The 24669-nt window shown below is 42.8% G+C and overlaps 1 protein-coding gene across 2 annotated transcripts in view; it reads right to left on the bottom strand.

Annotated features, from left to right (window-relative positions):
* LOC110522207 (mannosyl-oligosaccharide 1,2-alpha-mannosidase IA) overlaps positions 1-24669 on the bottom strand; it is a 167652-nt gene that overhangs the window by 94947 nt on the left and 48036 nt on the right. For both annotated transcript variants that reach the window (XM_021600408.3, XM_036975779.2), the window contains exon 3: positions 4005-4120. In XM_021600408.3, coding sequence (XP_021456083.2) covers positions 4005-4120 — 116 coding nt within the window. The remainder of the gene's footprint in view (positions 1-4004; positions 4121-24669) is intronic.

The raw sequence follows: 24669 nt of genomic DNA, 5'->3' as shown, positions 1-24669 counted from the left end.
GGTCAATCATTTGGCTCGATATTTAAGACAAGCGTAAATCCGGTATCCCCACTGCCTCGTCTTGAAACCTGAACATTAAAACAGACTCCGAGACGTCTCCCCTGTTCCAGTGGATCTGTATTGTACAGAGGCATCAGGAAATGCAGTGGTACGCTCCTGTCTTTCAGTATTCCAGTCGTGGCCCCTCACTATTATGACAGTGAGGCGGTATGGAGGAACATGACAGAGGTTGGGGCCAAATGGAAAACCACAGACCGCTCCATCCATGTTAAGACAATGTTGGAAGAGAAGGAGATGGAAGAGGGGGTTGTATTTATCTTTGAAATAGATATTCTGTATTCAGGAGACAAAGTGAATATTAATGCCCAATCCACCAGGGCTTTTGTGAGCTCCTTTATTGTTGGAATTGCTCGAGGGCAGCGAAGTCAATGCCTTTCAATTAAAAGTTTGTTAATACACTTCATGAATGCGTCTGATCACTAATGTTTTTTTTCCGCTCTCTCTCCCACATTTGGAAAAAAAAAATAAGGGTGGACAAGAATTTAGTGCTTCTTAACGAGTTGGTTCTCCCAGGGGAATAAATAATGAATCTGGTTCCATAACATGGGCAGGGTCTAAGGCAGAGGAAACATCAAAGTAAAAAGACTGAAGGTGTTTTTTTTTTCCCCTCAGCTAAATTCTTCAGCTCCATCACCACCCCTTCAATAATCCATGGTCATTTCACACAGCAACTAGGGTTAACAACGGTGAAAAGAGGAAAGGTTAGACAATTTTCCCTTGATGAGCCATCACATTTCTTTTAGCTATAACCTTCCTCACCTCTGGCATTCAATTGATCATAGAAACTGCATTACAGGGCTAAGTAATGGTTCAGTAGTTCACATACAAAAATTGCACAAACTGCAGTTTGACATTCTCTCAAGTGGGACATTCCTTTTAAAGCTGTAAAAGGAACCATGACTTGAAAACAACATTTAAGAAAGAAAAGAAAAACTTGCAGAGAAATCACAAATTATTGAGGCTTGACAATGGGGAGAATCATGCTGAGCTAAGAATAGATGCAAGAAAACAGAGTGGTTCAAAGCATTTGAGAGTGGTGCAGGTGTGGACCACAATGCAAATCCTAATTATTGCAGTCCAATAGACTGGGGGGTTGGTTTGTTGCGTTATTCCACTGTGTGTGCATTATTGAGCACCATTTCCAATATCACAATTTCCTAGATATACACATCACATTAGATTGCAAAGGTCTTGTATATATCGTGTGGCCATGTCTGAGACAAAGCCTTTACAAACTGGTTTATACATCTCTTCCGTCTCAGTGTTTGGGAGTAATTTGTTTCCTATGCATAGTCTGGAGGGAAAAACTGTCAATGAATATCCTTTTCTCGGTGAGAGCGAAAGGCTTGAGGAAGGCAATGTGTTGTTCTATCTGACAGACACACAAAGTCCTCACGCTTAAAGCACATTACCTTCAACCTGATGAGTCAGGTCCATATTGACTGATTAGGAAAAAAATGCTCCTTTCCCTACCCCGAACAGTGGAATTAAGATGACTTCATTCAGTCCACTTCCACAGACAGACGCGGTGGTTCCTTCCAGGTGAGTACTGTACCTGTTCTGTCTAACACTAGAAAGGCCTTGAGGGACCCATCCCTTCAAGCCAAAATGAGTCATTTTAAATCCAACATTCTAACGAATACATTTCATATGCTATCAAAAAAATTATATTTTGGTTGTGTTAATGAAGGTATTGGGTAACATTAGAATAGGAAACAAAATCTCTCTCTCTTCCTCTCAATATATATATATCATTTTTAGGAGTTTATTTTAGGCTGTTGCCTCATGCTCAAGTGTGGAACTTATGAAAGTGGCTATTCTTAAAAAGTTCATTGGCAATGGTAGGTGTTTTGGAAACCTCTGAATCTCTGTGATACTATATAGAAATCAAAATGTCCTACCTGCGGCTCTGTAGGAGGATTTGAAATTCGAACATACGCGTGTTAAATAGACATATTTCAGAAAAGTCCAGGACAGAGGAGGGCATGACTTTAAACATGGCACAGATATTCCAATGTTTTATTCATATTTAGTCAAACTGCTCTGACTTGGCTCTTCTAGTGTTAAACAGAGTGTCACGACTCCTACCGAAGGTGGCTCCCCTTCCTGTTCGGGTGGCGCTCGACGGTCGTCGTCACCGGCCTTCTAGCTGCCACTGATCCCTTTTTTCCCCTTTCTGTTCATTTGTGTTTTAGGTTGATTGGTCAGGCTTTATTTACCAGCGGGCCCGCCTGCTGGTTGTGCGGGATTGTTTGGTTGTGCGGGATTGTTTGGTTGTGCGGGATTGTTTGGTGTACATGTGTACACGTCTGTGTGTCACGGTTTTCCCATTTTCTTGGGTTTTGCTGGACTGTTTAAGTCCCCCGTGTTTGGGGCATTTGTTTTGGTGTGCGCCCTGTGTTTCGTGGGGCTGGCGTATGTTCACATTAAAAAGTATAGCACTACCCTGAACTCTCTCTGCTTCCTGCGCCGGACTTCTCCTCCACTACACCCCAGACGTTACACAGAGCACTTCAGGGCCCAATTACCTGGAGTCAAATCCAACCAAATCTTATGCGTCACTTCCTTCGTAAACAACAGGTGTAGACTAACAATGAAATGCTTACTTATGGCTCCTTTTCCGACAATGCAGAGTTAAAGATAAGAAAAATAAATAAATAGAAAGAGACACAAGGCATAAATACACAGTGAATAACAAATAAAAATTAACATGGCTACGTACAGGGAGTATCAGTACCGAGTCGATGTGCAGGGGTACAAGGTAATTGAGGTTGCTATGTACTGTATATATAAGCAGGGGTAAAGGTACTAGGCAACAGGATAGATAATAGACAGTAGCAGCAGCATATGTGGTGATTGTGAAAGTGCCTGTGTGTGAGATTGTGTGTGGCGTCAGTATACATGTGTGTGCGTGTGATTGTGTGTGGGTGTATGTAGTGAGTGAGTGAGTGAATGTGTATATTTTGGGTTGTAAGTATGTGCGAGTGCGTGGGTAGGTAGGGCCGTGGCGGTCATGAAATGTTTTCAGACGGTTATTGTCATGCAAATGACTGCCAGTCTCACAGTAATTGACCGTTAATTAACATAAATATGTTTAGCATCTCCAGGCGTCCACGCATGCTGATGCACGCCTTTGGAACATCTACATTAAAACAAGTCGAACAAATCCATTTCAGATACATCATCACAATAAATCCATTATTTTGGTCAGGTCTAAAGAAACATTATGATGTGAAGAAAATGTCTGTCAGAAGAACAGAATAGGAGTCTAGTTCATTTAGCAGACAAAGATATTTTTTATAAGTCCCTTGCAATTATTTTATATGTTTTATTGTAAGAATAATATAATTGAACATAGCTGAATAAAATAAAGGATATTTTTCCCAATCCAGAGCGAGTGCGCACTTGATGTGGCTATGTTGAGCGTAAAAGTTACCATTTGAAACAGGTTATATACGCTAGATTTAAGAGTTATTTGACACATTTAGTTGTGAATGATACAAACCTTAGAATGTCGTAGAAATCAAAACATACAACGAGTGTACAAAAACATTTAGAACACCTTCCTAATATTGACTTGTCGGGGCATGCACTCAAGGTGTTGAAAGCGTTCCACAGGGATGCTGGCCCATGTTGACTCCAATGCTTCCCACAGTTTTGTCAAGTTGGTTGGATGCACTTTGATACACTCAAGCATTAAAAAAAACTCAGCAGCGTTGCTGGTAGAAATGATGTAAGACAGAGTTCAGCTTTCCTGCATTAAAATGCCTTGGGTGGCTCTGTATTCTTTCCCTACTGATTACAGTGGGGCTTGCCTAACCAATCAGATTCTAGATCTCCTGACCTTGAGCTTGTCAGTGGCTGACTAGCTAGCAGTCAAAGGTGTTCTATGGTTCTACTAGCAAGCAGACAAAGGGGGTTCAACGTTATTTGGTTCTACTCACCACGTTGAAGTCCAGGTTCTTCTCCACCCACTCTGTGGCCATCTCAAAGTCCTCATACATCTGCATGACGTATAGGGTGTCCAGGGCATCCACGATGGTGGCTCCCTTTATACTCCCTGGGAAGGCAAACAAAACAAAGCCTTGAGGACTCATATCCTATTTTCCTCCCATAGCAACATATTGTATTGGTAGAAAAACAGCACAGTCAGAGTCAGGTTTCTACCATTAAGACCAGAGGAGGTTAAAATCTCCAGGGCAGCTGGGAGTTCTAACCGTAAGTGTGCTGTTTTATTCAAAGAGCGGGGCATATCTCCTGCTGCGGTGGAATATTGCTTCAGGCAACTTCCATTTATCTCAGTGTGAGACGTCATGCATATGAACAAATACAAATATGACAGAGCACCTTTGGCTATACTGTCAGGTTTTTACCTGGTTGAGGAGGATGTGGCAGTCAGAACAGAGGAGTGAGCATATTAGCGTGAGTCTTTTCACGGTGGGCTGATTCTTTCGAAAGGCTCTTGGCCACCAGACCTTACCCATCAGATGACATTATACCGAGCCTCCTGAGTGGCGCAGCGGTCTAAGGCACATCATTGCAGTGCTAGAGGCATCACTACAGACCCGGGTTTGATCCCAGGCTAAGTCGCAGCCGGGAGAACCAAAGGGAGACCTATGAGGCGGTGCATAATTGGCTCACCATCGTCCGGGTTAGGAGAGGGTTTGGCCGGCCGGGATGTCCTTGTCCCATCGCGCTCTAGTGACTCCTTGTGGTGGGCTGGACGCATGCACGCTGACTTGTGTCACCAGTTGTACGGGGTTTCCTTCGACACATTAGTGCAGCTGGCTTCTGGGTTAAGCGGGCGGGTGTAAGAAGCTCGGTTTGGCAGGTCATGTTCCGGAGGACGCATGATTCGACCTTTGCCTCACCCAATCCCGTCGGGGAGTTGAGACAAGATCGTAATGAGATCACAATTGGATATCACGAAATTGGGGAGAAAAAGTGGGTAAAATACAAAAAATAAAAAGATGACATTATACCCCGTTGACAGAGTACCGTGTCCATAAGTCTGGTCCTGTGCAGCTAAAAACACCCTCTTCCGCTTCATTAAGATAAGAGCAACAAGATTAATGAAATTACTGAGCTATAGAGAAATGTAGCCTAGACGCAATTTATTCTCCAGTGAAGATTCGACTTGCTCGGTTTACCAAGCGCTTAGGAGAACCCAGCCCCCCGCCAACTCTCCACACTCGCTTGGAGGGCCGATATTTCTCCTCGATTACGTCACACTTTCAAAAGGAGGAGAGGATGAAAGGAAAGGCACCAGCCAGGCAGGTAGTCAAAGAGGAAAGGCACCAGCCAGGCAGGTAGTCAAAAAGAGGAAAGGCATCGGCCAGGCAGGCAGTCAAAGAGGAAAGGCACCAGCCAGGCAGGCAGTCAAAGAGACAAACACTTATCAAAGCTTTTAGTCCACAGCATTATGGAAAATAAACTCAATAACACGACCAAAGCACTTTCCCATTCACTTACACCTATATGGCTTTCTTCAAATGAAAAAAAAGATAATGTCGTGGTAACTGAAGGTGTTTTTATTTCTTTAAAAGGGTAGGATTACAGCTAAAAGCTTTAATGTAGATTGAACACCCCCGAAACTTAACAATGGGTGCTGGAGGCCTGCCTGCGCCTGTCTGTCAACGAATGTTAATGTGGGACACAAAAAGGAAGAGTAGCAAGGGTCACTGCAGGCTTGACTAAACACATTTCCACTGGCCATCCTTTTGTCACCTGGCATCCTTTTCCCTTTCCTGTTTTTCATTAATCCCTCACTCCATTTGGACTCTGTGAGAGAGATGAGGGAATGACATTTTGTGCCTGCCACCCATTGTCTGCTTCCTTCCTGCTCCGTGGCTAGAGTGCGTGCCTGCTTCCCCCATTATAAAATACAGTGGCAAAGAGAAGTGGAGAGGGGGGCATCCTCATCCCATTACTGGGACAAGCCAGAGCATGATGTGTGAAAAGGTGTTGTGTTTTTGCGAATGTTTTCACGTGCGTTTGTGTGTGCATGTACCTCAAATGTACAGCAAGCCATGGAGTGACTTGAATTCTAAGAAGCAGAACACAGAATATCAAAGCCAGATTTCTCTGATCTATCAAATACAGTCTTCTCACTCTAAGCTTCCAATTAAAATGAATTTCTATGACATGTCATGAAGCAGCCTTTATTCTTATAATAAAGGGCTCTTGAGATCTTTGTCAATTTTGAATGTAAGATGATAGATTTGAGTAAATGAAAAACATGTGAAGGCTTTTGAAAAAAATAAGGATGACCTGGATATCAGTTCTTATAGAGAATCCCAGTTGGTAATTTTAAAACGTTTGATGGAAGAACACTTTCCCAAGTTTCCATTTACAAATCCTGAATTGACTCAAGGAGGACATCACTTAACATTTTTCTGAGGAAATCAATTAAAGGGATACTTTGGGATTTTGGCAATGTTGACCTTTATCTACATCCTCAGATGAACTCATGGATACCATTTTTTTATGTCAGCGCAATCACTGGAAGTAACTACTAGCATGCTAGCAGTACCTATAGACTTCCACTCATTGTGCTAATGCTAGTTAGCATTGGCTCACAAAACTACCTCTAACATCCTTCATACTGGACACAGAGACAAACGAGTTCATCTGACTCTGGGGAAGTAGACAAAGGGCACCAAAATCCCAAAGTATCCCTTTAAGTCCAACGGCCGGCCCATGAACAGGCTAAATACATTTCCCCAGTGCATAAGAGCCTGGTGATGGATGCGTGAGCAACATTCATGGGACAGCAGCTCTCGTGTCTAAGAGCTTTCATTTATCACCTGTTCTCTCTCACTCGCTCGCTCTTCATATCTCATACTTTAGAAAGGAGCTCCTCTTTGGAGCAGAGACTCTTGAGCATTTCATTGACTGATGACACTCGCTAATGGAGTTCTCACATCATTAGCAGGGAACGGCACAAATGGTGGAAAATTTAATCTCATGGGGCTGAGAGCCTTCAAGGCGTTGTCAGACGATGCATTGTTTGGACAAAAACAACCTTCACGTAAAAGTGGGCTCAGAATATCAAACCCATTCACACAGTGACATCGTTCATTGTTCTGAGGGAGGACGTCGTCACCACCTCATTGAGGCCTATTTTAGAAAACATCAGAACCTGGGGCAACTTGGTTTTTTATATAAATATGCCTTTGGCAACTAGCCCAAATGTCTAGTCAAACCTGCTCTGCAGCTATGTGACACATTTGGTTATTCATCTTGGGGAGGACATGGTGGTTTCCTTAATACAGAAATAGGAAGATGGAGAGTAAACCATTGGAAGTTTGTTGTGACAGCGAAGGTAGGCCTACATATGTTAGAGTTGTTAGATTAGATAATCATGTAGTGAGCCTTAGAGCAGTTATATAGTCTAACTTTATATTTAGGTTATCTCCTTTGTCTTTCAGGTACCCACAATACAAACATAAACCATTCAAAGGAAGTTAGAGAAATCTAGATCAAAAGGTGGAATTATACCATTTGGGTGAAAGTGACCCATCCCAACCAAAGGCAACATTGTTCACTAGCAAAACAGTACTACAGTCCAATTGGAAAATATCCAGACGCCTTGACTTTAACATTACAGCCTTAATTTAAAATGGAAACAATTGTTTTTCCCCTCATCAATCTAAAACAAGATACCCCATAACGACAACAAACAGGTTTTTAGAATGTTTTGCTAATTTATTAAAAATAAACAGAAATATTACATTTACAAAAGTATTCAGCCCCTTTACTCGGTACTTCTTTGAAGCTCCTTTGGCTGTGATTACAGCCTCAAGTCTTTTGGGGTGTGACGCTATAAGCTTATAAGATCCTCTCAAGCTCTGGGCCGCGTGAACAACTATTTGCAGGTCTCTCCAGAGATGTTCAAATCGGGTTCAAGTTTGGGCTCTGGCTGGGCCACTCAAGGACATACGGAGACTTGTCCCGAAGCCCCTCCTGCATTGTCTGGGCTGTGTGCTTAGGGTTGTTGTCCTGTTGGAAGGTGAACCGTCGCCCCAGTCTGCGGTCCTGAGCTCTCTGGAGCAGGTTTTCATCAAGGATCTGTCTGTACTTTGCTCTGTTCATCTTTCCCTTGATCCTGACTAGTCTCCCAGTCCCTGCCGTTGAAAATCATCCCCACAGCATGATGCTGCCACCACCATTCTTCACCTTAGTGATGGTGCCAAGTTTCATCAAACCAAAGAATCTTGTTTCTCATGGTCACAGTCGTTTATGTGCCCCCCCCCACACCGATTGCTCATGTTGGCCGGGTGGCTAGATCTAGGAGTTTTGGTGGTTCCAAACTTCTTCCATTTAATAATGATGGAGAGCACTGTGTTCTTCGGGACCTTCAATGCTGGCATCCTGCATCAGATCTGTGCCTTGACACAATCCTGTCGCGGTGCTCTACGGACAATTCCTTCGACCTCATGAGTTGGACTCCAAGTTTTTAGAAACATCTCAAGGATGATCAATGAAAACAGGATGCACCTGAGCTCAATTTTGAGTCTCAAGGCAAAGGGACTCAAAATTGAGAAGAAAAAGTCGATTTCTTATTTTTTATATATTTGCTAACATTTCTAAAAAACGTGTTTTCACTTTGTCATTATGTGGTATTGTGTGTATATTGATGAGATTTAAAAAAGAAGAAGATTTAATACATTTTAGAATAAGGCTGTAACGTTACACAACTTGGAAAGGGGAAGGGGTCAATGCACTGTGTCCAAAATCCAATCAGAAAAATAAATAAATAAATAAATAGTAAGACATAGCAGATTTGCATCTCAAAAATATGAGCTTGTTTGGTTTCTTCAGGCATGGGAGCCGGAAAGATGGAATAGTAAGAAATCAGAGGGAGGGTGTGTGTGTGGGTAAACTGAGACTGAGTATCAAGGGCCTGGGTATGAGGTGAGGACAGAGTAGGTCATAAATCAGTGTGTAAGGAGACGTAGTGCTCCAGTGGTCTAACGAAGGTTGTGGTTGTGACAAGGGGGTCTGATGCAGGGCCATGCAGATCTGCAGATCCCACCTCAGTGGGTGATGGATTCCCTCTCTGCTACAACCCCTGTATACCCCTCCCAGTTCCAGCATCATCTAGCTCCATCAGCCCAGTGACTGAGGGGACCACACACACACACACCACACTGCAGGGTTAGCCCAGGGGAGGCCCAGGCTAAATTACACCATCCATTCCAAATATGGAGATGGAACACCTAATGCGCACATCATCCCAATTACACCATACAATGAAACATCCATGACTTCCTCCCTGGAAAAGATAAACAGTTGAGTTTGATATTATTTAAAAGCTTACAAACAGTGTTGTCAAACTGTTGATTATTTATTTTTTACGTAAGTTTTTTCATATTCGCATATGTTGTAACTTAGACCGTATTTCACATCCACTGAGGTTTTTGTACTGTGCCCGACGTCGGTTGAGACACAACATGCACTTGAATAGAGGGTGGGTGTCATTTCAATCATGGAAACAGAATCCATAGAATGGACCTATCCATTCAGATCACTAAAATTTAGCTGGTACATCATTGAAATTGGACATTTTTACTTCTAAATGCTATCACAATGACAACCAATGTCAACTTAAATGGTCATGTTTATTCTATTATCTATATTTCTATGAGTTTTTCTATGGAGGATGGACAGTATAATTTAAAATAGATATTCCCATTCAAATCAATAGTCTCTGAAGTGTGGATCTACAACCATTTTTGTGGTATCATTTGAACGTTTCAATTAAAACATGATTTATTTGTTTTTTTACACATTTATCAGCCAAAATCCCTATATTCAATAGCATGTTGAGTTTCAACCGATGGCGTGCACAACACAAAAACCTTATATGATGTAAAATAGGGTTTAAGCTACATTTGACATATTGGTAGAATCTTTTTTAATTCCACACAAATTACCGAAATGACAGGCTAAGAATGGACAGAGCTAGGCCTATTTGTTAATCTTATATCTCCAAAGCCAAATCAGTGTGTCTTGCTGGCAACAAAACTTCCCCTGTTTGCAAATTAGGGCTGTCCAGACAACAAAACAAATCTTGGTAGGCTGAAAGTCGTCTGTTCTTTCGACCCATCGATTGGTTGTGTATTTTTTCATATACAGTGCCTTGCAAAAGTATTCGGCCCCCTTGAACTTTGCGACCTTTTGACACATTTCAGGCTTCAAACATAAAGATATAAAACTGTATTTTTTTGTGAAGAATCAACAACAAGTGGGACACAATCATGAAGTGGAACGACATTTATTGGATATTTCAAACATTTTTAACAAATCAAAAACTGAAAAATTGGGCATGCAAAATTATTCAGCCCCCTTAAGTTAATACTTTGTAGCGCCACCTTTTGCTGCGATTACAGCTGTAAGTCGCTTGGGGTATGTATCTATCAGTTTTGCACATCGAGAGACTGACATTTTTTCCCATTCCTCCTTGCAAAACAGCTCGAGCTCAGTGAGGTTGGATGGAGAGCATTTGTGAACAGCAGTTTTCAGTTCTTTCCACAGATTCTCGATTGGATTCAGGTCTGGACTTTGACTTGGCCATTCTAACACCTGGATATGTTTATTTTTGAACCATTCCATTGTAGATTTTGCTTTATGTTTTGGATCATTGTCTTGTTGGAAGACAAATCTCCGTCCCAGTCTCAGGTCTTTTGCAGACTCCATCAGGTTTTCTTCCAGAATGGTCCTGTATTTGGCTCCATCCATCTTCCCATCAATTTTAACCATCTTCCCTGTCCCTGCTGAAGAAAAGCAGGCCCAAACCATGATGCTGCCACCACCATGTTTGACAGTGGGGATGGTGTGTTCAGTGTGATGAGCTGTGTTGCTTTTACGCCAAACATAACGTTTTGCATTGTTGCCAAAAAGTTAAATTTTGGTTTCATCTGACCAGAGCACCTTCTTCCACATGTTTGGTGTGTCTCCCAGGTGGCTTGTGGCAAACTTTAAACAACACTTTTTATGGATATCTTTAAGAAAAGCCTTTCTTCTTGCCACTCTTCCATAAAGGCCAGATTTGTGCAATATACTTTGTTTTGTCCTATGGACAGAGTCTCCCACCTCAGCTGTAGATCTCTGCAGTTCATCCAGAGTGATCATGGGCCTCTTGGCTGCATCTCTGATCAGTCTTCTCCTTGTATGAGCTGAAAGTTTAGAGGGACGGCCAGGTCTTGGTAGATTTGCAGTGGTCTGATACTCCTTCCATTTCAATATTATCGCTTGCTCAGTGCTCCTTGGGATGTTTAAAGCTTGGGAAATCTTTTTGTATCCAAATCCGGCTTTAAACTTCTTCACAACAGTATCTCGGACCTGCCTGGTGTGTTCCTTGTTCTTCATGATGCTCTCTGCGCTTTTAACGGACCTCTGAGACTATCACAGTGCAGGTGCATACGGAGACTTGATTACACACAGGTGGATTGTATTTATCATCATTCGTCATTTAAGTCAACATTGGATCATTCAGAGATCCTCACTGAACTTCTGGAGAGAGTTTGCTGCACTGAAAGTAAAGGGTCTGAATAATTTTGCACGGCCAATTTTTCAGTTTTTGATTTGTTAAAAAAGTTTGAAATATCCAATAAATGTCGTTCCACTTCATGATTGTGTCCCACTTGTTGATTCTTCACAAAAAAAATACAGTTTTATATCTTTATGTTTGAAGCCTGAAATGTGGCAAAAGGTCGCAAAGTTCAAGGGGGCCGAATACTTTCGCAAGGCACTGTATATAAACTAGGGTTGAATATTTTTCCGTTATTTTACAAAATGTTCCATCTGGAGAATAAATCTATTTTCTCCCGGGTAACCCGGTATTTCCCACCAAAACCGGAAGTGTCATTCAAAAGCATTATAAAGTACATAAATAGACCGGTCTGGATTTGATTAGAGCTTTGATGGAAAACTCAAGCCTGATGCTACTTGAGCCTGGTGAGCCATACATTAAATACAGTTTATAAGCCATACATTAAAGACATTTAATGAGCCCAATCCCAAAAAAGGCCAAATGATTGTGCCCTTATCCAATACATATTTGATATAGGCTACTGCATATTATGTACGACAGAAAAACATAAAAGCCCATAGATGTAGCTAGCTTGGGTAAATAAATTAAACTAGCTCCAGTAGGCTAATCATTTGGAGTGTGAACTGTATTACTGTACTGTATACTGTATATACTTTATGGCCTAGAATTATGCACATTGTTCAAACCATGATCAAGCAGAAGAGAACATGCGATTCTGGTGAAGCACATGCAGCCTACATTACAAGTATAGGCTAGCGAATTTTATTTTAATTTTGAAATATATTTGTATAATTAGAAGGCTGGCGTATATATATATATATATATATATATATATATACACACACCTTTCATAATATTTCCCCTAATGTTATTAGCCTACCTCCTCCTCTTTCTATTGTTGCTTCATTCCTTCCTCACTTTCAGCTGTTAAATGAAATACGTGCCGTTGTCCTCATCTTCATCATTCTAATGACATCCTTGAATAATATAAGACTAGAATTAAATACACAATGCTTTCACTTCTCTTCACGAAGATTGAATGGTTATGGGTCTGAAAATCTCAGTAACCAGGTTCCCGCCATTCAACCCTAATATAGACAAACCCTATATGTGTTTGATGCTTTAAGCTCACGGTTTGATGAAATCAGACACAAATGAGCCAAGAGGGAGCAAGACATCAACTTAACCTGTCCCAACCATCCTTCTCCTGCTCCTACTAGCTTTCCTAGATTCTGCCGCTACTATCCTGAAGTTGCCGGTAATAGGCTACATGAGGAGTCAGCAAACTTTCTCATGTGGAATGCCAATTTATTTTACCATTTCTATAGATCTGTGTGCCAGTTATGATTTTCATATGCACATTTTTGTGGAAAAATTGAATTTATAATAACGCCTTCGTATGTCAAAATCATTGTTATGTGGTTAATCAAAACTCTATCCAATACTAAATGAAAATGATACAAACTTAAAAAGTAACTTCTATTGCCATCTATGTAAACATAGCCTATAATCCCAACAAATAAAAACATTGCAGCCAGCAGGTAGAAAATATCCTGATAAAAACAAATATCCTATAAACCACATTGGCAACGCATGGCCTGTCTGCAACAATCTTGAAACATTGTATCAACTATAAACTTGGGTCCGGCCTCCTTGCAATATTGTATAAAATACTCTGGGCCCTCAGAGATTCCTGTGCCAGTGAGCTCCGGACAGTCACAGCTGTAGACTATTTGGGCAAGGGATAGGAAGTAAATCAGGTATGCCTATTTTATTATGTTTCCACTGGATTGGAGCATGACATTTTTCCCTTTCAAACTGAGTGGTTATTGAAAGGGAGAGAGCTGGAAAGGTTTTTCAAATACACTGAGGAAATATTGTAAAAAAAAATACTTGATATTTGCTTGCTATTTGAGGTGAAGAAAACATTACTTTGAGAAGCTCCGCAGGTCATTAGTGGTGGTGCATTAAGCCATCTGAAACACTATCAGCTCCCCAAAATGGGTACATTTATATGCCTACATTTTCACGCAGGCTAGGTAGCCTATAGGCCTTCTTCTATGATCAATCAGGTGCTCGTCCTTACTCATGCGCTCCAAACAAAAGACAATTACTAAATTGACAAAACTCGCAAATGGAATGAAATCAATCAACATTTGTTTCCCCACAAATGTAGCATAGATTGTGCGCTCTGCAAATAACGTGTCCACTTCGACAATGAGAACGGTGAAAGGCAGGAATAATAATGTGTTGAATTAATTCATACACATTACCGTAATCAAACAAACATTGTAGATTAGACATTTTTGGAATTAACGGTAAATGTACTACTGCTGATATGTAATGGGGAATTGATAGACACTAACAATGTCAAATGCAAACAATTCACACAATGAAGTTATGAAAACAATGAATGTGCACAAATTGGAGGGAGAAAGCGCATTCTGGAGGGAGAAGTGCATTGTGCAGCCATACTCCCCCTTCTCGAACTGTGCCATTCTGTGGCATCCGCAATGGATTCGTCTCGGCCTCCGCAATGGATGTGAATAAGACCGGTGTCTCCTGCTCCATAAAAATACATATATTTGTTACTGCAAAAAAAAAAAAAAAAAAAAAAAAAAAAACTTGGGTCGACCAACAGCCTATCGACCAGTCTAATAATTGGGGTTAGCCCTATTGCAAATATTTTTTTTATCTGAGACGTCATTAGGAATCTGAGTATGGTACTTTCAAAAGTTAGGCCTACATTACCACCCCAGACAGAATAGGCCTACCAACGCAGAAAAATGTAAGCTGGCTACTCTTCTTCTGTGGCTTAACCCAATGAGAGGTCACAAGTGTTTCCCGAAAAGCTGTCTTGGGTTTAAATATCTTCTATTGTACTTTAAGTGAATAGCTTAATCAATTGATAGTGACAGAATTAGATTACTTCCCAAGCAAGATTACTGATCACCCTCTGAATATGAAACAATAACATCAGGTACGCATCGACGTCACGTCTTTCCCAGCTGTTATAGATCACTTTATATAATCGGATTGTTTTTTATTTTTTTCAAAGTCTTAAGCCAACAATGGGTATGCCTGTGTTTAATGTGTTTATTTTTTTATAAAAAGGTAAGCCTATAGCACAACCCCTCAATTTGAGTCTTGGTTTTAACTCAACAGCCCTTCACTGACATGGAGGTAGGATATTTATAGAGTGCATGGTGGAGGAATTGGCAGACAAATCTATAGATATAGCAGCCTATAGCCTAATTTTGTCTGTTAAACAGGTAGGCATACCTCTTATTTCTTAAATAGGAAGAAATAGGCTCCAACACAAAGCCCTCTTGTGGTTAGTAAAGTCGAATTAAAATGAAGATGGTTGAAATGAATTATGCCAACTCAAATCTGTCTACTTTCAGCCCCACGAGCTGTCGTTTTCCAATTGATTCTGCTGTGGCTGCTGCTTAAAGTTTCAGCACCACAATGTAAGTTACTCGAAACAAATCTAATCTAATTTTATTGGTCACATACACGTGTTTAGCAGATGTTATTGCGGGTGTAGCAAAATGCTTGTGCTTCCAGTTCCAACAGTGCAGCAATATCTAACAAGTAATATCTAACAATTTCACAACATATACCCAATACACACAAATCTAAGTAAAGGAATGGAGTTAAGAATATATAAATATGTGGACGAGCAATCTCAGAGCAGCATAGAATAAGATACAGTAGTATAGTATAGAATGCAGTACATACATAGATCAATTACTCCGATAAATACATCATGGGTAAGAAACATTGCTATTACTATAATTGATTTGAATAAAAACAAACTCTCCTTCTCAAACTGAACATGGGCTAGTCTGCACGCAAGATATAGAATTTGGGGGAATAGGCCTTATCAAAAGAAATTGGGGGAAGAATTCATTGACTCTAATCCTGAACTGCCTCTGTAAGCCTACACAGCACAGCATTGGTCAGGTAACAAAAAAGTTTTGATCAGCAAGAACAGAGCAGGCCAGGACTCAGGGTTGAAATATCCATTGCCGTTTGTAATGCAGCTTAGTTTTATTTACACCATCCCCAGCAGCGCAAGAGATTCAGAAAGGAAGAACATTTTCTTCTAAAAATGACTTTGCTCTATGCTTCTCCCGAGCATGCGCTTCTGTAGCCTATAGCCTATGAATCAATTGTTTGAGATCACACTAAATAGCCTATACTTGACATTGTGTGCTCAGCAGCGAATCAGTGATGAGGGGTGGCATCGGACACACATCGAGATATAGCCTAATAAGCAACTAATTCTAAAAACACAGAGAAATATTTAACTTTCATCAGTTAAAAATGGCATGACCCACCCCTGGCCTAGACTGAAGAAATACTAAACCCCCCCTCTAACTGAAATTTAAAAAGCACGACCCTCCCCCATTTTCCTCTAGATACCCATTCTATAAGTGTACACAACCCCCCCCCAAAAAATACTGAACCCCTTGTCAAAAAATAAATAAATCACACTGTCATCGCTGACTGTAGCCTACAGCCCATGTTCTATATTAGCGGGTTAGGGTCGGGAGAGGGCCTCATTTTCACTTAATTACATATAGTCGGCCGGTTGCGGATGGGTTATTAGCAATAGTGGGTGAGCAAACAGCTGAACCGTGCACCACAAGTGGACACTGAGGAACTTGAAGCTCTCGACCCACTCCACTAGAGCCCTGTCGATATGGACGGGGGCGTGCTTGGCCCTTTGTTTCCTATAGTCCACGACCAGCTCCATTGTCTTGCTGACGTTGAGGTTGTTGACCTGGCACCATGCTGCCAGGTCACTGACCTCCTCCCTATAGGCTGTCTCATTGGTATCATTCTGTTAATCCCAAGTAAAGATGTCACAACAAAAGGAATACATTAGAGCAGGGGTCTCCAACAGGTCAATAGAGAGCTACCAGTAGCCCGCAGCCCACCTATGAGTAGCTCGCCAAAACAATTCTGAAAGTACATGCAATTTTCAAGTACTGTACTCCACTGTAAATTGACATAAACAAGACATTGCACTCCTGGTTAGTCACTATTAGCTTAAAAAAGCCAAATCGAACACAAAATCTGCCTATTCATTCACAGCAATATTGCCCCCGTCTGTCTGTGTGGTGTGTAGCCAGTTGATGTGATAACCGTCTTGTCGGTTGACAAATACATTCCCCGAAACCTTCTCAATTAAATGTTAACTGTAAAGCAGGCTTACCTGACAGAAGTATATCATGAGAAAGTATATCGTTTAAATCTATTATTTGCACTCTGTCATGAAATGACCAGCACAGAACCATCGCAGGACCGGCACAGACGGCATATTCCTCACTCGCTAGATGAACAATTAAAAAGGGGATTTACACTCAAATCTAAATGTATTCATTTTCTGCCAGACCTACATAACAAGGACTCAGAACATCACATTTTGTTGTTTCTCTATGAACATTTGTAATTTTGAGAGTGAAATTCTAAGAAATTCTAGAACCAGGAAAAATAGAATTGAGATAGCATAATTTAGGAAAATATAAAACAGAACTGAAAAATTACAGATTTTATATGGCCCCCTTAGTTATTTATTAACCCTTATTTTACCAGGTATACTGACAGAAAACAGTGCACTTCTCTTGTACAGTAAGGACCCAGGGAAGAGTTGCAAGGGAGAGAATAATATGCCTATTTGAACGCTAGGAAAAAAAGGACGGATACCCCTGCATTGCCTGCCTGATAGCCGCAGGTCAGGTTCAGCTTGGATGAAACTTTACTGCTTAACACTGGGTTGGACTGATGAATGTTATCTTTCAAAAGACTTTGGTTAAAAAAAGTAGCCTGAAGTGATACGATTGTGTTTGAAGATGGCCTATGTGTAATATGGAGCCCTTCTCCATGGGCAGAGCTAGGCCAATGTGACAAATGATAGCCCATTTCAGCATGGAGGGCTAGCTGCCATGAGCAGAGAACAACATTCAATAAGCAAGTCAACCTTCAAACCCATTTGGCATGAAAATGTAATTGGCAATGTCACTGTAGTGGCCCAGTCAAGTGTGTTTATTTTAGTCAGATGCAAGCTGGCTTACGCCTGCAAAACATTTCCAGGTCAATGTGCATACAAGGCTTCACATTGCTCCCAGTGAAAGCAATGCCTTGTGTTGTCAATCTCTTGTGTCATTTTCCATTTTACACCATGTCACATTCTGCAATTGTGTTGAAGTGGGCCTTCAGAGAGAAGTGTGAGAAACTATAGATACACACAAGGTTACAGTTGGCAATACAAGTGGCCTTATCCATAATTCACACAGCAATGTGCTGCAGTAAGAGGCGTCTCTTTACAGCCACTGACTCAGAGTGCCTTTTCACTAGGGCTGTGAATTGCCAGTGACCTCACGATACTTTGGTGCCGACTATATGTATTGCGATTCTCACGATTCTATATGTATTCCGATTCGATACTGTGATTTTATTGCGATTTGATGTTCCACACATATTACTCACTATATATGCCTGCTGCAGAGGGACGAGACAGAGCCATGAGAAAACACGTTTTGATCAGACATGGAAATAAAAGTCCTGAAGAAGATGGAGAATAAGGAAAAATAGTGGCATTTTGGTGCAGGTACAGCAAATAGCGCAAAAAAAATATTGCTGATGATGTATAGTCAAAACGACACCTCGTCAAATAATATTCCCATATGTAACTGTATCGATGTTTTCCCCCATCACAACTTCTCACTTCCTTTGTGATGGCAGCCACGTGTGAATCAGACAGAAGCCAAGGCTTCTGAGAGATCCTTCTCCGTCGCTGGGACAGTGGGAATGAGGCGCTGGTGGATGTGATACAGAGAAAGGGGTACTCCGGCTCTCACACACACACCGGAGGTACGAGGGTACTCCGGCTCGCACCACGGAGGTACGAGGGTACTCCGGCTCGCACCACGGAGGTACGAGGGTACTCCGGCTCTCACACACACCGGAGGTACGAGGGTACTCCGGCTCGCACCACGGAGGTACGAGGGTACTCCGGCTCGCACCACGGAGGTACGAGGGTACTCCGGCTCTCACACACACCGGAGGTACGAGGGTACTCCGGCTCTCACACACACCGGAGGTACGAGGGTACTCCGGCTCTCACACACACCGGAGGTACGAGGGTACTCCGGCTCACACACACACACCGGAGGTACGAGGGTACTCCGGCTCTCACACACACACCGGAGGTACGAGGGTACTCCGGCTCTCACACACACCGGAGGTACGAGGGTACTCCGGCTCACACACACACCGGAGGTACGAGGGTACTCCGGCTCTCACACACACCGGAGGTACGAGGGTACTCCGGCTCTCACACACACCGGAGGTACGAGGGTACTCCGGCTCTCACACACACCGGAGGTACGAGGGTACTCCGGCTCTCACACACACCGGAGGTACGAGGGTACTCCGGCTCGCACCACGGAGGTACGAGGGTACTCCGGCTCGCACCACGGAGGTACGAGGGTACTCCGGCTCGCACCACGGAGGTACGAGGGTACTCCGGCTCGCACCACGGAGGTACGAGGGTACTCCGGCTCGCACCACGGAGGTACGAGGGTACTCCGGCTCGCACCACGGAGGTACGAGGGTACTCCGGCTCGCACCACGGAGGTACGAGGGTACTCCGGCTCGCACCACGGAGGTACGAGGGTACTCCGGCTCGCACCACGGAGGTACGAGGGTACTCCGGCTCGCACCACGGAGGTACGAGGGTACTCCGGCTCGCACCACGGAGGTACGAGGGTACTCCGGCTCGCACCACGGAGGTACGAGGGTACTCCGGCTCGCACCACGGAGGTACGAGGGTACTCCGGCTCGCACCACGGAGGTACGAGGGTACTCCGGCTCGCACCACGGAGGTACGAGGGTACTCCGGCTCGCACCACGGAGGTACGAGGGTACTCCGGCTCACACCACGGAGGTACGAGGGTACTCCGGCTCACACCACGGAGGTACGAGGGTACTCCGGCTCACACCCTGGAGGTACGAGGGTACCCTAGCTCACACTATAGGGCCCTGAGTCTGTCGGTCTGCTTCCAACAGAGACCAGACATCTGAAAGAACAACACTGACACTGAGGAGTGTTTATCTCTAGCGATGCAAAGAAATGTGATGTGCTTTGAGCATTTGGAGAAAAGCTTTAATCTTGTGAATCCAACTCATCATCGTCATTATTGTCCTCATCATTAACTCTACATATGACAGTATATGGGAAAGGATAAAATATGGCAGTACGATCGGGCATAATCCAGAGGAATTGGAAAGGATCTGTTATCCTCTTAGTGTAGCTCCACATCATAATCACACTGGAGCTCTGATCATCCAGATTAATGCAGAGACTTGTTCCTGCTATGTCGCCATTTATCTTTTCCTCCCCTTGTTCTCCCTCCTTCCTGCTAGCGGCTTCCTCTCACTGCAGCCTTTTTCTTCAGGACACGAGCACAGCTTCCAACGGAGGAGATTACGCTGGTGATTACAGCTGAAGCAGAAAGCCTTGTTCCGCTCAGCGAGAAGCTGCTGGTAAGCACATCTCAAAGCAGCCAGGCAGAGGGCAGACGAGGGTCCTCTGCTGGGAGACGAGGAGGACAATAGGGCCCTCCAGTCTCATCAGAAAGCCCCTGCAGAAAGCCCATAGGTGTCAGCATGCAACTTGGCAAATGCTCCAGGGACTGTGAGTGTATATGTGACTGTCTTCGTCATGCCATCCCTAAGAGCAGAACACAAAGCTAATGAATAGTCATGGCAAAACAAGCTTGCTGAGCAATGCTGGCTGAGAAGCAAAGCCTTTTCTGTGCAGTGCCTAATGGATCTGTTTGTAAGCCGTAGCAACTCATTCGTCAGCTCAGAGAAAATGAGCAGATCAGAGAAAACAATCAGACTGACAAACATTGAGATGGTGTTAGCTCTAATTCATGAACAATCCTTTCACACAGTTATGCTCACTTCATCAAACACGCCTCTGGCTCAAAGACAAACAGAAAGAAAACACTCTCGCATCTAGATGCAATCACTGCCTCTTGTTCCATCATTTGCAAAGACTTAGGCCTATTTCTTGAATTTCCAGAGCTCTGTTGGGAGCAGACACTTAATCACCACCAAGCCACACACGGGAGTCCCTGCCGAAACGATAACGCTCACACACTCACGGCACGGCGCTCCACTTGATTCTTTTGGGTAATTAATGCGAGCACAGCCTCAGATCTGGACGGTGTGTCACGGTTCGGTAGCCATAGTGGTAAATTAGCTCACAGGGGTACAGAGCTGAAGTGCACTCTCCTAAGGCTTGCTTGGCTCCACTATTCTTCTCTTTTCAGAGGCCTGATGAATGTTTTACTTTCAGCAACTCAGAACCTGGACGATAGCGTAACATCATAATCCGCTAGGGGGGAGGTTGACTTCTTTGAACTCCCCCATCAAACCCGGCAGAATAAAAATAGACAGAATATTTTTCTTCTCCCCAATGGTATTTCTATTGCAATTGATGTTAATTGATGGAGGATTGTCCATACATACTGTATCTCTGTGGGTTAATTAGGCATGGCACTGCTGTGGCAGAGGCTTCTCTGCTCACACCAGGGCTTGCTACTACTGTGCTTTAAAACAAGACTCAAGACATAGAAAATAATGAGTATGTCAGGAGTCTTATAGTGTTGATCAAACCACAGAGGTATCGATGCTTTTGGCCCTATGACTGCTAGTGTATTGCGTCTGGTCTCTGGTTCAGGGCAGAGACCTCTTAATCCTAAAAACTGCGTCGGTCACTGCTGAACCCCTGGACTTATCATCTGCAAGACTGGTATTTTATTTGCATTGTGAGATGACAGCTTTGATACACACTATGAGAGCCAGCAGCACACAAACTTGCCTACTGACAAGTGATATGCATGTCGCGAACGAGTCGTTATTTTTGAACGACTCTTTTTACTGACTCGTGAGTAATGATTTGTTTTCCAAAGTAAATAGTTAATTATAGTAATTTGACCGGCTGGCCACAATGAATTCTAAAGCAGGATTAATATGCTCTCCCCTGGCTCGCTCCGACCACCAACTGTCTGTCATCTGCGCACAGACAAATAGATCAGGCTGTAGGCAGCATATAAAGAAGAAAAGACATGTTTAGAACTGATAATTGATCACATGGTGCAAGAATGAATGCAATTAATTTATTATTGAATGTAATCAACTGACACAGCTTTGTAGAACCAAAACATACACCGCCTGCCTCTGCTCAACACTCAAACTCGAGAATGAATCATTTGGGGGGATTGCTGGAGTTTGAAGGATATTGTGCTAATCTCCCACGAGGCAGTCAAGCAATTGCATTCTGCCAAGAACCATCCCAAACTAGTCCCACTGTGGCTGCAACTAGACCTCTTCCAGAGCCATCAATAAATATTCATATTTTTATACCTAGTATGGATGCAACGATTCACTGATATGCTTCAGTCCCGATTCAAATGTTTAAGATTCAAGTGCATCGGCTCACAGACCTGAAACCGATCCAAACGTAGCATGCATCGGTCAGAAAACCGATTCAGACGTTACGACCCGCCAGTTGACAAAAATGTTGCTCATATTACATTCTATGTTCCAAAGATGCTTCCTCTCTTTCAGTGTTGAACTGCATGTAACTGTGATGACATTCATTGATCTACAAGTCATTTTGCATGCCAAACAACTCCAGTCAATATCAGTAGCCTAGTCAAACTACGCACTGTGCGCTGACCAATGCGAGCTAGGCGGCCTGTTCCTGACCTTGCACATCTGTGCAGCACCTTCAGCATTCAAATGCTGAAATGGTTTGTGTGATATTAGGCTTTAATAGTTGAGTGACAACCTAAGTCATTTGTTAGTTTGTTGTTATCTATGCGCCATTGAAAATTGTGTTTTACCAGAATTAAAGTAAATTACCAAAGACAACTCATCTGGCTATAGCCTACCTGCTGAACAGGGCTTACTATAGATGTTATTTTGATTGTTCAGGTTCACCATCAGCAATACTTTTGGTAGTATAATGAGGACACCAATCCCTTTTGTAAAAACACTCTGTAAAAACTTCCAAACAGGGGCCTCCCGAGTGGTGCAGTGGTTTAAGGCACTGCATCACAGTGCTAGCTGTGCCACTAGAGATTCTGGGTTCAAGCCCAGGCTCTGGGGCGGCGCACAATTGGTCCAGTGTTGTACGGGTTAGGGGAGAATTTGGCCGACAGGGATGTTCTTATCCCATTGCGCACTAGCAACTCCTGTGGTGGGCCGGGAGCAATGCACAGTTGCTGGCTTCTGGGGGCATTGTGTCAAGAAGGAGTGCGGCTTGGCTCGGTTTCGGAGGACGCCCGGCTATCGACCTTTACCTCTCCCGAGTCAGTACAGGAGTTGCAGTGATAGCACAAGACTAACTACCAATTGGGGAGAAAAGGAGGTACAATTTTTTTTACTAAAAATAAAATAAAGACTTCGAAAACACCATTCGGTGGGGTATATATATGTGTTTGAAGAACAGACGCCTCACAAGTCCTCAACTGTCAGCTTCATTAAATAGTCCGCAAAACACCAGTCTCAATATCAACAGTGAAGAGGAGACTCCGGGATGCTGGCCTTCTAGGCAGAGTTCCTCTGTCCAGTGCCTGCTCTTTTCCCATCTTAATCTTTTCTTTTTATTGGCCAGTCTGAGATATGGCTTTTTCTTTGCAACTCTGCCTAGAAGGCCAGCATCCTGGAGTCGCATCTTCACTGTTGATGTTGAGACTGAAGCTGCCAGTTGAGGACTTGTGAGGCGTCTTTCTCAAACTAGACACTAATGTACTTGTCCTCTTGTTCAGTTGTGCACCGGGGCCTCCAACTCCTCTTTCTATTCTGGTTAGAGCCAGTTTGCGCTGTTCTGTGAAGGGAGTAGTACACAGAGATGTAAGCGATCTTCAGTTTCTTGGCAATTTCTCGCATGGAATAGCCTTCATTTCTCAGAACAAGAATAGACTAACGAGTTTCAGAAGAAAGGTCTTTGTTTCTGGCCATTTTGAGCCTGTAATCGAAACCACAAATGCTGATGCTCCAGATACTAAACTAGTCTAAAGAAGGCCAGTTTCATTGCTTCTTTAATCAGGAAACAGTTTTCAGCTCTGCTAACATAATTGCAAAAGGGTTTTATAATGATCAACTAGCCTTTTAAAATGATCAACTTGGATTAGCTAACACAGCGTGCCATTGGAACACAGGAGTGATGGTTGCTGATAATGGGCCTTTGTAGATATTCCATTAAAAATCAGCCGTTTCCAGCTACAATAGTCATTTACAACAGTAACAATGTCTACACTGTATTTCTAATCAATTTGATGTTATTTTAATGGACAACATTTTTTGCTTATTTTCCACCATAATTTGCAAATAAATTCATTAAAAATCCTACAATGTGATTTTCTGGAATTCTTTTCTCATTTTGTCTGTCATAGTTGAAGTGTACCTATGATGAAAATTACAGGCCTCTCATCTTTTTAAGAGGGAGAACTTGCACAATTGGTGGCAGGCTAAATACTTTTTTTCCCCACTGTACATATCGAACCCTCTTGAAAGGGAAAGATGCACATCCTTGATGCCGAGCAATCACAAATATATAAAAACAATAATTGTGCTTCAAACAATGTAAAAGTCTCAGTCACAAATGACAGCTCCAATAAGCCCCCTATGATGAACGAGAGGTTTTGCATTTCATCGTTTGGGTCCTGCATGTGGATCAAATGAACAAAATAAGTCAAAAGATTCATTCTTTTTACCGAACCAGTTGAAAAGATCAGAGACAGTAAAAAGAGCCGAACTTCCCATCACTCCTACTGACTGGCCCACCAACCCCTGTAGGAGGAGTGGTGTGATGGGATGATGGAAAAAAAAACCACAGGAAAATGCCTCGATACATCTAGCAATTCAGATAGAAGGGGTAGTAGAAGAGGGACTTCAGAAAATAGCTACATCTCCTCTGGCTAGTCATAAACAATCTTCTTTGATTTCCTGCCCAACTACACGGG

The sequence above is a fragment of the Oncorhynchus mykiss genome, chromosome 4, assembly GCF_057628025.1.
Source record: "Oncorhynchus mykiss isolate SJ-2025 chromosome 4, ASM5762802v1, whole genome shotgun sequence".
In the NCBI taxonomy this organism is placed as follows: domain Eukaryota; kingdom Metazoa; phylum Chordata; class Actinopteri; order Salmoniformes; family Salmonidae; genus Oncorhynchus; species Oncorhynchus mykiss.
The sequence above is the reverse complement of the archived record's forward strand: the minus strand, read 5'-3'. Positions and strand labels throughout refer to the sequence as shown.